General features: G+C 41.3%; 2 protein-coding genes across 4 annotated transcripts in view; one reads left to right on the top strand and one right to left on the bottom strand.

The window, feature by feature from the left end:
• Positions 1 to 10356, top strand: part of LOC106610718 (zinc finger protein 395) — a 28987-nt gene extending 18631 nt beyond the window's left edge. For 2 of the 3 annotated variants that reach the window (XM_014210227.2, XM_014210226.2), the window contains exons 9-10: positions 7590 to 7708; positions 7941 to 10356. In XM_014210227.2, coding sequence (XP_014065702.1) covers positions 7590 to 7708; positions 7941 to 8052 — 231 coding nt within the window. In that variant the 3' untranslated portion in view covers positions 8053 to 10356. The remainder of the gene's footprint in view (positions 1 to 7589; positions 7709 to 7940) is intronic. The other variant, XR_001329956.2, reaches the window with a different exon arrangement.
• A 344-nt stretch (positions 10357 to 10700) lies between these two features.
• pnoca (prepronociceptin a) overlaps positions 10701 to 15404 on the bottom strand; it is a 31604-nt gene continuing 26900 nt past the window's right edge. The window contains exon 3 of the mRNA XM_014210228.2: positions 10701 to 12790. Within this exon, the coding sequence (XP_014065703.1) occupies positions 12170 to 12790 (621 nt within the window). The 3' untranslated portion in view covers positions 10701 to 12169. The remainder of the gene's footprint in view (positions 12791 to 15404) is intronic.

A 15404-nucleotide genomic window follows, 5' to 3' on the forward strand; every position in this document is an offset into this window, starting at 1 on the left:
CATGGAGAATTCAATAAAGCTGATTTTTTTAATATGAATAAATACTTTTTTATATGCATTTTGACATGTCCCTCCGTGTACCTTCTGTGACTTCCAGGAAGATTTTAATCCCAATCCTTCACCCCAACATTTCTCAAAAATTTCACCATCATTCTAAAGCCCTAGTTATTTAGTTATTTTGTTGCTTTGACAAAGTAATTTCTGAAGATTATTATTGATTTAATGTGATTATTGATTCATTTAAAGGTAAACATTTTTACTTTCCCTCATATTAAGGTCAACCCTGTTACATGAACTAAACTCTCGTTTTAATATAGTATTCCTTTGTTAAGAGTTTTTTTCAAAAGAAACATTGAACATCTAATAGACAAATAATATTTTTAAAGCAGATGTTTTTGGACATTTTCTGGTGTTTTGTGGAGGAAAACTGAGTGGGTCGAGTATAACACGTCAACCCTGTTACCCATAGATAGACAGGATTGAAATGGTTTAACAATTAAAAACAATTAAAAACTTAAAAAACAGGGAAAGGCAATTGAATGTAAAGGGGGGGATTTACATTAAATTGCCCTTCCCTGTTTTTTATGTTTTTAATTGAGTTGAACATGTTCTCTTTATGACAGCATGTTAAAATTGGGTGAAATCAACATTTTTTTCCACCAAGTTACACATCTCAAAAGGTTCCCGAATTGATGTAACAACCCTGGTGTACCGGGTGGGTAGAGCTGCACTTTGGGACCAAAGGAATGTTCTCAAATGCGCAAACTCCGCCCATCCCGCGTCTCAGCTGATAATTAATACAAATGCACCTAGAAAGAAATGTGTTGGTATAGCAATGAAATGACAGTGAACGCAACCCTGACTCCTGAGGCTCTTGAACGCAACCCTGACTGTAGAATCCAATAGGATAATCTGAAGGGAAATTCCCATCGATAGTTTGCGTATAAACACTCAGTTAAGAACACCACAATTGCTGTTCATGTTTCATGCTGTATGTCCAGGTATATGCTATTTTCACTTGGATAATTCATTTTTTCCCCTTTAAACACAGAGCTTTCCTTATCTCCAAGCTTTCTGAATTCATCACGTATTTTCTTGAAAAGCGTGCATTTGCATAAACATTTCCCCCTACAGAGCCTTTGCCAGTATGTGTTTGTGGAGTAGAAGTCAGTCCATCAGGGACAAAGAACGCTTGTTTTATAGGATAGATTTATTGCCCTGCCTCCAGAGCTGCTCTATACTGCCAATAGCTTGTTGTGGATATTTACCAGGCAATCCCCTTGTTGATTTGATCATATTTTCCATCACAGAACATCGCCTTTGTCTCCACTGGCCCATAGACTCCCGTTCTGTGGTGCTACATCACTGCCACCTATCGATCGTTAGTAGGAACTGTGGGTCATTTTTATGTGTTGTAAACAACACGTGGTCAATGGCACGATCAAGTCACTGCAGTAGATCAGCTGCAGTGCACACACAGAACAATCATTGCACATACCCTTTCAGCAGTAAACATGGATTGTTCAATTTGATGTGCACTAAATATGCATTGCATTTTGACAATTTGGACAGATCGTTTGTCATGAATGCTAAAATAGTGGATAAAGAGTTTCCTTGCTAATTCATCTGTGTTGTTTTGCTGGACTGTTACCTTGCAGTATTGTGAGATGTCAACATCAAATGCAATATGTCCTAATTTATTTGATTAGTCTATTTGTCAGGGACCATCCACAACAAATTAATTGCACCAGATTTATCTTCCCCCTTCAGTTCACATCTGTAGCAGTTATGTGCAGTAGTGTATACAGAGATTATACTACAATTTACAACAAATTAAGTGCTTTGAAAGGCTGGTCACGGCTCACATCAACGCCATTATCCCAGAAACCCTAGACCCACTATAATTTGCATACCGCCCTAACAGATCCACAGATGATGCAATCTCTATTGCACTCCACACTGCCCTTTCCCACCTGGACAAAAGAAACACCTATGTGAGAATGCTATTCCTTAACTACAGCTCAGCGTTCAACACCATAGTCCCCTAAAAGCTCATCTATAAGATAAGGACCTTGGGACTAAAAACCTCCCTCTGCAACTGGATCCTGGACTTCCTGACGGGCCGTCCCCAGGTGGTAAGGGTAGGTAACAACATATCCGCCACACTGATCCTCAACACAGGGGCCCCTCAGGGGTGTGTGCTCAGTCCCCTCCTGTACTCCCTGTTCACTCATGACTGCACGGCCAGGCACGACTCCATCACCATCATTAAGTTTGCCGATGACACAACATCGACAACGACGAGACAGCCTATAGGGAGGAGGTCAGAGACCTGGCCGTGTGGTGCCAGGACAACAACCTCTCCCTCAACGTGATCAAGACAAAGGAGATGATTGTGGACTACAGGAAAAGGAGGACCGAGCACGCCCCCATTCTCATCGACAGTGCTGTAGTGGAGCAGGTTGAGAGCTTCAAGTTCCTTGGTGTCCACAAACTAACATGGTCCAAGCACACCAAGACAGTCGTAATGAGGGCATGACAAAACCTATTCCCACTCAGTAGACTGAAAAGATTTGGCATGGGTCCTCAGATCCTCAAAAGGTTCTACACCTGCACCATCGAGAGCATCTTGACTGGTTGCATCACTGCCTGGTATGGCAACTGCTCGGCCTCTGACCGCAAGGCAATACAGAAGGTAGTGCTTACGGCCCAGTACATCACTGCGGCCAAGCTTCCTGCCATCCAGGACCTCTATGCCAGATGGTCTCAGAGGAAGGCCATAAAAATTGTCAAAGACTCCAGCCACCCTCGTCATTGACTGTTCTCTCTGCTACCGCATGGCAAGCGGTACCGGAGTGCCTAGGTCCAAGAGGCTTCTAAACAGCTTCTACCCCCAAGCCATAAGACTCCTGAATATCTAATCAAATGGCTACCCAGACTATTTGCTTTGCCCTCCCTCTTTTACGCCACTGCTACTCTCTGTTATTATCTATGCATAGTCACTTTAATAACTCTACCTACATGTACATATTACCTAAATTTCCTCGACTAACCGGTGTCCCCGCACATTGACTCTAATGGTACCCCCTGTATATAGTCTCGCTATTGTTATTTTACTGCTGATCTTTAACTACTTGTTACTTTTATTTCTTATTCTTATATTGTATTTTTTATACTGCATTGTTTGTTAGGGGCTTGTAAGTAAGCATTTTACTGTAAGGTTTTACTGTAATACCTGTTGTATTCGGCGCATGTTACTAATAAAATTTGATGTGATTTGAAATCCTTGGGCGGGCCCCATAGTCCAAATAGTGTAAACGATTCCAGGGTTTTTCTTTATTTCTTACTATTTTCTACATTATAGAATAATAGTGAAGACATCAGAACTATGAAATAACACATATGGAATCATGTAGTAACAAAAAAAGTGTTAAACAAATCTAAATATATTTTCTCTTTGAGATTCTTCAAAATAGCCACCCTTTCCCTTGATGATCAGGGCAGCAGGTAGCCTAGTGGTTACAGCGTTAGGCCAATAACCAAAAGGTTGCTGGATCAAATCCCTGAGCTGACAACATTCTACCCCCCACCCGGTAGGCTGTCATTGTAAATAAGAATTTGTTCTTAACTGGCTTGCCTAGTTAAATAAAGGTTACATGACAGCTTTGCACACTCTTGGCATTCTCTGAACCAGCTTCATGAGGTAGTCACCTGGAATGTATTTCAATTAACAGGTGTGCCTTGTTAAAAGTGGAATTTCTTTCCTTCTTAATGTGTTTGAGCTAATCAGTTGTGTTGTGACAAGGTAGGGGTGGTATACAGAAGATAGCCCTATTTGGTAAAAGACCAAGTCCATATTATGGCAAGAACAGCTAAAATAAGCAAAGAGAAACGACAGTCCATCATTACTTTAAGCGATGACGGTTAGTCAATCCAGAAACGTTGAAAGTTTCCTCAAGTGCAATCGCAAAAACCATCAAGCGCTATGATGAAACTGGCTCTCATGCGGACCTCCACAGGAAAGGAAGACCCAGAGGATAAGAGGATAAGTTCATTAGAGTTAACAGCACCTCAGATTGCATCCCAAATAAATGCTTCACAGAGTCCAAATTTGCGATTTTTGGGTTCCAACCGCCGTGAGACGCAGAGTAGGTGAACGGATGATCTCCACATGTGTGGCTCCCACCGTGAAGCATGGAGGAGGAGGTGTGATGGTGTGGGGATGCTTTGCTGGTGACACTGTCAGTGATTTATTTAGAATTCAAGGCACACTTGAACAGCATGGCTACCACAGCATTTTGCAGCGATACTCCATCCCATCTGGTTTGCACTTAGTGGGACTATCATTTGTTTTTCAACAGGACAATGACCCCAAAACACATGACCAGGTTGTGTAAGGACTATTTGACCAAGAAAGTGAGTGATTGAGTGCTGCTTCAGATGACCTGGCCTCCACAATCACCCGACCTCAACCCAATTGAGATGGTTTGGGATAAGTAGGACCACAGAGTGAAGGAATAGCAGCCATTAAGTGCTCAGCATATGTGGAAACTCCTTCAACACTGTTGGAAAAGCTTTCCAGGTAAAGCTGGATGAGAGAATGCCAAAAGTGTGCAAAGCTGTCATCAAGGCAAACGGTGGCTACTTAGAAGAATCTAAAATATAAAATATATTTAGATTTGTTTAACACTTTTTTGGTTACTACATGATTCCATATGTGTTATTTCATAGTTTTGATGTCTTCACTATTTTTCTACAATGTAGAAAATAGTAAAAATAAAGAAAAAACGTAGGTGTGTCCAAAATTTTGACTGGTAGTGTACAGTGGTGGAAAAAGTACTCAATTGTCATACTTGAGTAATAGTAAAGATATCTTAATTGAAAATGACTCAAGTAAAAGTGAAAGCCACCCAGTAAAATACTACTTCAGTAAAAGTCTAAAAGTATTTGGTTTTAAATATACTTAAGTAATGCAAACAGAATTCCTAATATGTACTTAAGTATCAAAAGTAAAAACCATTTCAAATTCCTTATATTTTTTATTTAACTAGGCAAGTCAGTTAAGAACAAATTCTTATTTACAATTACAGCCTACCCTGGCCAAACCCGGACGACCCTCGGCCAATTGTGCGCCGCCCTATGGGACTCCCAATCACGGTGGGATGTGATACAACCTGGATTCGAACCAGGGACTGTAGTGATGCCTCGTGCACTGAGCTGCAGTGCCTTAGACCGCTGTGCCACTCGGGAGTCTGAGTGGTGCAGACGGAATAATTTGATTTTTTTCATTAAGTGGCGGACAGCCAGGGGCACATTCCAACACTCAGACATAATTTACAAATGAAGCATTTGTGTTTAGTGAGTCCATCAGATTAGAGGCAGTAGGGATGACCAGGGATGTTCTCTTGATAAGTGTGTGAATTGGACCAATTTCCTGTCAAAATGTAACTAGTACTTAAGTACTTTACACTACTGGTGCTGTATATATATATATTTTTTATTGTTTTATAAATTTTCGGTATGGAAAAATGCCTTCAATGTAAACTTAAATTACTTAAACCAGATATAACAAATGTAGGACAGATATTATAATTGTTGAGAACTAACAATCACCAAAATAAAAGCTAGATCATCTAGGAAATTTGAATATTCCCAAAACAATCAATTTAGCAATGAAAATGTTGTTATGTTTGAGTAAAACAACACAGCATTAGCCATGGCCAAATGCATAGAATTGCAGGAAATTTCAGTTGAAGTCGGAAGTTTACATACACCTTAGCCAAATACATTTAAAGTCAGTTTTTCACAATTCCTTACATGTAATCCGAGTAAAAATGCCCTGTCTTAGGTCAGTTAGGATCACCACTTTATTTTAAGAATGTGAAACATCAGAATAATAGTAGAGACAATGATTTACTTCAGCTTTTATTTCTTTCATCACAATCCCAGTGGGTCAGAAGTTTACATACACTCAATTAGTATTTGGTAGCATTGCCTTTAAATTGTTTAACTTGGGTCAAACATTTTGAGTAGCCTTCCACAAACTTCCCACAATAAGTTGGGTGAATTTTGACCCATTCGTCCTGACAGAGCTGGTGTAACTGAGTCAGGTTTGTAGGCCTCCTTGCTCACACACGCTTTTTCAGGTCTGCCCACACACTTTCTATGGGATTGAGGTCAGGGCTTTGTGATGGCCACTCCAATACCTTGACTTTGTTGTCCTTAAGCCATTTTGCCACATCTTTGGAAGTATGCTTGGGATCATTGTCCATTTGGAAGACCCATTTGCGACCAAGCTTTAACTTCCTGACTGATGTCTTGAGATGTTGCTTCAATATATCCACATAATTTTCCGTCCTGATGATGCCATCTATTTTGTGAAGTGCACCAGTCCCTCCTGCAGCAAAGCACCCCCACAACATGATGCTGCCAACCCCGTGCTTCACGGTTGGGATGGTGTTCTTCGACTTGCAAGCCTCCCCATTTTTCCTCCAAACATAACGATGGTCGTTATGGCGAAACAGTTCTACTCTTCTTTCATCAGACCAGAGGACATTTCTCCAAAAAGTACGATGTTTGTCCCCATGTGCTGTTGCAAACCGTAGTCTGGCTTTATTTATGGCAGTTTTGGAGCAGTGGCTTCTTCCTTGCTGAGCGGCCTTTCAGGTTATGTCGATATAGGACTCGTTTTACTGTGGATATAGATACTTATGTACCTGTTTTCTCCAGCATCTTCACAAGGTCCTTTGCTGTTGTTCTGGGATTGATTTGCACTTTTCGCACCAAAGTACGTTCATCTCTAGGAGACAGAACGCGTCTCCTTCTTGAGCAGTATGATGGCTGCGTGGTCCCATGGTGTTTATACCAGCGTACTATTGTTTGTACAGATGAACGTGGTACCTTCAGGCGTTTGGAAATTGCTCCCAAGGATTAACCAGACTTGTGGAGGTCTACAATTTTTTTTCTGAGGTCTTGGCTGATTTTCTTTATTTTTCCATGATGTCAAGCAAAGAGGCACTGAGTTTGAAGGTCGGCCTTGAAATACATCCACAGGTACACCTCCAATTGACTCAAATTATGTCAATTAGCCTATCAGAAGCTTCTAAAGCCATGACATCATTTTCTGGAATTATCCAAGCCCACAGTCATCTAAGTGTATGTAAACTTCTGACCCACTGGAATTGTGATAAAGTGAAATAATATGTCTGTAAACAATTGTTGGAAAAATGACTTGTGTCATGCACAAAGTAGATGTCCTAACCGACTTGCCAAAACTATAGTTTGTTAACAAGAAATTTGTGGAGTGGTTGAAAAACAAGTTTTAATGACTCCAACTTAAGTGTATGTAAACTTCCGACTTCAACTGTATAGTGGGGCCCTGTCCTTGTTTCCTTCCTTAATCTGCAGATCCTTTCACATCAGTGCAGATGAAGGAGAGGAGACGTGGAGAAGAAGCCTTTTGATTGGATGGGATTTGCGATTCTGCTCAAATCCCGCTTCATTACCTATAACGCAGGCAGTAATAATATGTGTATGTTCTGTTGTTTTTCTCTGCTCTTCATCTGTGTGTTTCCCCCTCTGTCCACCAGGGCGCACCATTCCTTGTGCGGTCAGTCAGTGTGGGAGAACAGTGGCTGCAGCTGCAGAATGCCCCAATTAGGCCACACCCTGCCAGCACCTCTCCCCCACGCAGCCACTGGGCCACAAGGTGAGCTATACTATACTATATACTATTACTACTGTATTGCTATTGATAACATATCTGCCTCAGTCAATTTGAGTCTACGGTCATTTCCCTTCTCGCATCCCTCTATGCATCCCTCTCTACACATGTCTCTCTGTCCAATTCCATTCATACATTTACTGTCAATTAACTCAATCTCTGACTCTCTCCCTCTTCCATCTCCTCTCTCTTTCCCTCCCTCCCTTTCTCTCTACAGGAGGATCCGTGGCGAGGCTAAGAAGTGTCGTAAGGTCTACGGCATCGAGCACCGGGATCAGTGGTGCACCGCCTGTCGCTGGAAGAAAGCCTGCCAGCGCTTCCTCGACTGAACTCCTAACCGAAGAAGAGAGGGACGAAGAGAGAAAAAGAGATATGGAGGAGAGAAAGAAAGCAAGAGACTGCCAGAAGAGAGGAGCAGTCACCTCTTCAAGTGAAGACTGAGGAAAGATCTGGGGGTCAACCAGTGGAGCAACATGTACGTTGGTGTTTATTTCTTTTATTTTTTTCATTCGTTTTTTTGTACTTTTTACAACTTTACTAAAAAACTATTATGTACTTTGTTCATGTCTTTGAGAACTTCGGGTTCTTGTGTGTTGGTGCTCACGATGAACTTGGCTGGCGCAGCTTAATGACCTATGACCGGTAACCTATGAGCTATTCCTGCAGCATAGTCCCGCATCTCAGTTCCTCTGTCTTCCTGCCCAGGGAGGGACTATACAGGAAGCGGACTTCTTCTCTTCCAAGTCTTTGGCTGTAACCTATAACCAGCAGCTCTTCTATACCCAGCAGCTATATAGGGGATGCCTATTGCTCTATGCCATCATGCCGTCCATAACTTGGCTTGGGAACAAGGCTTTCTGCTTGTTGCCAAGGGTGGACATGAGCCAGGCAGGTGCTGAGCAGAATATCTGATCTGTAAATCAATCCAACTTCCAAATGCCTGGGCAAGAACAGATCCATATGATACAAAGATTAACCGATACATTCACGCTTTGGCTTTCAGTCAGTGTAGGTGGTGGAGAATGAACGATTAGGAGAAGAAAGTAAAGTGATACAAGGAGGGAGTTAGCCCTAAGTAGCAGAGATGAAGCTTCATTAAATACTTTGTAACAAGCATGCTAAATACAGGACCTATGTCAGAGAGGAGAGTTGCTGGCCATCAACTTGTTCAGTTATTTGTTAATAATGTATACCATCTGTTGTCAATTCCATAAAGTGCGCTGATTGGCTGGGAGAATCCCCCTTGACGTATAGGATTCCATCTGCTCATGATCTACCAATCAACAGTAACCAGTAAGTTGTGTCTTAAACATTGAGAATTGATTGGAGAGTTGTAATTGGAGGAGAAGTAAAATGCAGATTTGGGAGTCATATGCCCAACCCGTCTGATGATGTGTTTATAAGCCATTTATTCCTGAAAATTCGTATGTAGCTTTTTTATTGTAATTGGCTTTTTTAAGGAAACAAAAATAATGTTTTGTCGACGTCGACTATGTAATTTGTATTGTGTGTTTCATTATATTATCCAGCAATGTTGTGTCTATATTTTGCAACTTGTCGTTTTTTCTAAAATGTGTTAAATACAATGTTCCGCCAAGAATTACCATGTTGTGGGATATAGGAATCAATTCACATACTTTAGACCAATCAGATGTCATACACACTGATTTTCACTTCTCTGACCATGATGCAAGCAACTGTTAAAAGTTAAAGACTCAGTATCTCGTCCTTGTTGTTAGCAGCTACTGTAACTATCCTTCCTGTTTTGCCTTAGTCTTCTTTGTTCGGGTCAACAGATAATCTGTAAGAGCAGCCATTTTGTAAGAGCAGAGTCTTTTTTGGGGGGGGGGGGGTTACACCAGATATGGTCTTGTGACGGGGGTTAGTTACACTAACAGATATAATTTTAAGCACTGTAGTTTATTGTTAAAGAGACACTATGACAGAATAGGGCATGGAAGTATTGGGTCCTTTTACAACGGCAGGTCTTACGTCATTGTAATAAAATTATACATTTGTATAATATATTTGGGCAGGAATCTATCTCCGTACATTTGTCATATACTTGGATGGCCAATAACCCGTACCGCTCTCAGTAGTGGCGATACACTAATTTAATTTAATTATCGAGGTTCCTGGTTAGATGTGGAATGTACCACATGGTACCAATAATAATATCTTAAATATGGTGCCAGCATTGAGTCTGAATGCATTTACCAGACTAAGTTAGGCTTATCTTAAAATGATACGCTGCTCGAGGGCATTGTGGCCCTAAGCCAAACCCTTGTCACTCTACCACCTATTGTAAATGAACATGCATACATCTCTGTTGACAAAGAGTTTAATGAACGTTCGGCATAAACAGATGTTTCATATGTTAAGACCCAAAATATATTCATGATTGTTTATTGAAACTCATGTTTCCTTGCAGTAAGCCAATGAATCCACAGAAGCAAAAAAAACGAAACAATTGTATTTATATATATTGTGCTATGTATGCACTTAGAGAAAAAGCAACCGTTGAATAAAGTATAATTTGTATTATGATGCACTCATTTTATATGGAATTTGAAATGTTTTTGTCTTTTTGATGTTGAAATATACTTGATAAAGATGTATCCTGTCGAAAGTAATCTTCTATTTTGTAGTCTTTAAAAAAAAAAAATTGTCCTGGGCCTTTTAAGTTAGATGTAAAGTTATATTTCAATATGCTCCAAAATATGTGACAGAAACTACTCTAGGCTGTCCATTTTGGCTTATGAGCCTGTATGTTTACAGGAGATTTTATTCAAGAGAACATGATGATGATAATGAACATTATTATACAAGACAATATTGGTCTGGAAATGTTCTGTGTAATAAATGGAGTGTTGTGGGATTGATACAGTATAAACTGGTGTCATCATCTTGTGAACATTCTAGACAATTGGAACAAAACACCTCAAGACACAGAATTATTTGCTGCATGACAAGCCACAAAAGAAATAGTAAACTATCTTTATTGATATGTTAAATGTCTGCTATTTACAGGTTTTATACTGCACAACAAAATGGTTTCACATAATAACAATTTAAAGAAAAAGAACACTGTTCATACATACAGTAGGCTACATCTGTGTCTGCTTCAACAAAAACAAGCCAAGGTTCATTTCAAATCAGAACATTAGTTTTGCCAAGAGATCATTTGTATATGTGCATGGATAACCTCCTGCAGTCTTATACAGTAGGAATAGTTCGTTGTGATGTTTTGCACCAAATTATAGTAGACACTATCAGGGTTGATATTGAAGTTGGGAGAATATTTAGAGAATATTAAGACGTTCTAAACATGTCAATAGGTTACAGATCGAGCCATCCACACAGCTAATAATGAGATTGTGTTATATATCAAATATATCCTAGCACATTTTCAATTGGAAATCTGAAAGATCATTTTTGGTCAGCCACTAGAGGGTAGCACAATAAAGAGAGTGACGCCCTGATCCGCCAAAGACAGTCTCCCTCTCATGTACTGATGGCAGTACAGTAGCCTATCGATAGGCAGAAACTGCTTCTCCAAGACATCCCTGATAACGCTTGTAGGCGATGTCATGTCGACGTTGGCTAGCTAAACTCCCGCGTAGAAAGACTTAATCGGGTCTAACGGTCATCTCGCGCAGAACTGCGCATGTGCAGGCTGTCAAATTAAAGGCACCCCTTAGATATACAGTTGTTTTTGACGAAAATAAAAACGTGGCAGTTTTTTTTCACTTTGACGAGGTTGGAGTAATAGCATGTTCAGCTACTTATGACATTGGCTCGAATCTAGGTTGTGCCTTTAAAGTGTTTAAATGAACATCTAAGGAATACATTTTCACTTATCTCATTATTAACTTCTCAAACCTCAAACCCTGGTCTGCTTGGTCTGTTTCGGAAGTGTTTACCGAAGTCTCGCGATGTTGCGCCTCTGGGTTTAGAAACTTTGGATGTACTGTACTGGTTCAGGAAGTCAACGAAAACTTCACAAGTAAGGGCTGCTGGGCTGCTGGGTATTGAAATTCATGAAGTTTCCACTGAATTTACCCATGTAATACTAATAGCCAAGATTGATGAATGCAAAAATTGTTTGAAACGTTACATTACAGATACAGTATGGTAAAGCAAAACAAATACAGTGTGTTTGTGTGACTATAATAATAATCCAGAGTGATTCTCTGATAAACCATTAATAGCTGTATACATTGTATTTTTTACAATTTTTTTTATTAGCTTTTATTCATAATATGTTGTTATCGCTATCAATGAGAAATATACAAGACTGAATCTATAATGCTCCAGTGTGGATTTTCATGAGAGGTTGTGTTCAGAACAGAAGTTTAATCATCACCGTGGTGACGGATTTGGATATGTAGGGGAGGGTCTGGGGTTTGCTAGGTTATGGCAGGGATACGGTTGCTTTGGGCATGGCTACACCTCGTTCTGTTGGGTGATGTCAGTGGAGATGCTGTTGTAGGACTTGCTGGCTCGGGTGCTCATGCCCAGGTACTGCTTCAGGAACTCACTGAAGCGTTTCTGGTTGTTCCACTTGCGGGCAGATTTCCGGACGCCTATGAACCCGCCGTAGCGCTTCTGCAAGGGCCTTCCAGGGCCCATCAATTTCCTGTAGCCGTGCCTTCCCTTCAGGAACCCCCCAAAGCGCTTGGACAGACTTATCCCTGCAGCTTCGTCCTGCTCTTTCTCTGTCACACTATCCCCCTCTTCCTCGTCCATTTCCTCCATTTCCCGGGGCAGCTGGGAGTTGTAGGCAGCATTGGCGAGGGTTAGCTGGCTCTCACTGCTCAGCTCGTCTGTCCCCAGAGCACGGGCCACGTGGTCAAACCTCTGCAGGGCTGCTGGGTACATCAGCCCCTCGTCCCCCTGGTCTTCTTCTTCCTCTGGCAGCATGGCCTCCACCTCCTCCTGGGCCCGTTTCAGCATGGCAGCGCCCCCTATGGACAGGAATGGTAACTGTGGCGGTGCCAAGACCTTGCGACACAGGTCCCAAGTGAAGGCAGGGGAGACGTTACTGTCACACTCCACCAGACACACCTGCGAGGAGAGAGGAAGGAAAACACAGAGCACATGATCGTTAGAGAGAGAGAGAGAGAGAAAGAAAAAAGAAAGAAAGGACAAACCAAAGTTATGATTTGTTAGTTATTGGTTCATTCCCCAGTCACCACTTTGTCCAGGGGCTGTACAGAGCAGAGGTGGCTGCTGAGGGGAGGATGGCTTATTATAATGGCTGGAATGGAGTTAATGGAATTGAACCAAACACATGAAAAACACGTGCTAGATGTTTTCGATACCACTACATTTTTTCCGTTCCAGCCATTACTATAAGCCCGTCCTCCCCAAATAAGGTGCTACCAGCAATACTTTCAGTCAAATGCTGAAGTAAAAATGGCTTTATGCATTTGATTGAGATAGACGATGAAACACCGTCAGACACTGGGATTGTCATTGTGAGGGTGGCAGGCTAGAGTGTTGGGCCAGTAACCGTAAGGTTGCTGGTTCGAGAACCCGAGCCGATGTGCCCTTGAGCAAGGCACTTTACCCTAATTTTCTCCAGGGGCGCCGTACTACTATGACTGACCCTGTAAAACAACACATTTCACCCCACCTATCTGGTGTATGTGACAATAAAACATACAGTATATGTATTTTTTAAAGAATGATAGCCAAATGTTTATGATGCCCATGAAGAGATCATACTGTTCTTCTCTCACCCGAACATAGAGTCCTTTCTTTGTCTTACAAATACCTCACCTTGAATTAGTATGGCGTCCATGCTATCTAAATGGTCTTTGTGTGAATATATATCTAGAATCAGTCAGTGGGTTTGGGGTTTTTCTGAACGCATCACAGTCTAGTCTCGCAGTCTCTCAGTGGAGATTCTCCACATCAGAGCTGAACCTACTATCAACACATACACACACAAATATTATCCTTATCTCAGGGTGCCGAGTCATACCAAAGAATATAAAAAATGGGACCCTATGCGTCTCTGATAGATCTGGGGTAAGGCCCTGCGATAGACTTGTGTCCTGTCCATAGGGTGTACTTGTACATCAAGCTGCCTCACGCAACAGAAACAGGAGATAAACTTCTGCTCCTATGAGCCGTTCCGGCTTGTACAAGCCAAGGCTACTTACTTACATAGGAAAAAACGTAGCAGAATACACTGAAGCCACTAGACAAAGAGAGGGGGTGTGGTGGTGTGTCGGTGGTGCGCCTCCAGCAGTGAGATGGAGAGACTTGAGAGAGGGCAGAACACTCACTTCTATCCTCAGGAATCAATTAGCCAGCGCAAATTAAAAGCCAGATGCCGGGAAGGCATAATGCTAAGAGTCAGATATTGTCAACAATATAGGAGATAGAGGGTGGGGAGAACGACTGTGGTGAGGGAAGGGTCGTTTTAGAGAAGGATGAGGGCAGAGAGTGATGGATGCAGGGGTGCGGGGAGTGAGGGAGATGGTAGGTGCGTCTGTGTGCATATGCATGCGTGTTTCTCTATGGGGGGGGTCCCAATCTCTATCTCTTCGACGACGTCGAGCGCTCTATTTGTGACATCGTCAATCTCTCCAGGCGGCGGCAGTGGGCCAACCAGCTGCTGTTTATTGTGTGTGCATAATTAGCCTACGCTCTAAGTTAACTGAATCACCAGAGCTGTTTAAAGCCAAAGGAGCATCTCCTGAGTGAATTAGCTCTATCACCACACAGACAAACAACCTATTAAAGGGGCAGTGCTTTTCCTGTTTTTTTTATATTTCCACACTATGAGGTCGGAAATAACACTCAGAAGTTGTGAAAATGATAATTCCTTTTTAGTGTAAGAGTTTATTTAACATTTTAGAAAAAACACGTGGAATTTCAGCCTGTTCAGGTGGAATGGAGTTTTTGGCCCACATCATGACATCACAATCTGATGTGATTATTCTGACCAATGACCATTTGTATCTTACTACTTTGAAGGGGTAAACAGGTAGGCTCTAGAGTCTAGGCGATCCAATCCCCCAATCAGGGTTGTGTATGTAAATATTTTACATTTGTATCAACACTCCCACACGATCAGACTGAGCATTTTAATAGCACAAGGAGGCCCAGGGAAATAAATTATCACAGATATATTTTGAGTTATTTTTATGAAATAAACACAGAGATAGTACCCCTTTCCTGCAGTCGAGTGACCAAAAGCGCCCTCTAGAGGCCTCATGGGTGGAACGTTAATATTAGTAATAATTTCATAATTAATAAAAATTATATATAGTGTATATAAAAAAAACAAAAATCCGGTGTTCCTATGTTAAACGGTTTTGTTTTATTTCAGTCTTATGTGATGTATATAAAGTGTAATATTGAAACGCAAACTCAAAATTGAATACAATTCAACTCTACATCTGACATGGTACAGGTGTCATAACCAGATCTAGATTATGACAGAGAGATGGACAACAGGGGATTTAATCTGTGTTGAAGTTGATCTCTTCGGGCATTATGTGACTGAGGCAGGGGTAGGCATAGACAGATAAGAGGAATAGAGACATATACTGAACCAAAATATAAACGCAACAATTTCTAATATTTGACTCAGTTTCAGTTCATATGAGGAAATAAGTCAATTTAAATGAATTCAATAGGCCCTAATCTATGGATTTCTCATGAC

This window comes from Salmo salar, chromosome ssa09 (assembly GCF_905237065.1).
Source record: "Salmo salar chromosome ssa09, Ssal_v3.1, whole genome shotgun sequence".
NCBI classification, from domain to species: domain Eukaryota; kingdom Metazoa; phylum Chordata; class Actinopteri; order Salmoniformes; family Salmonidae; genus Salmo; species Salmo salar.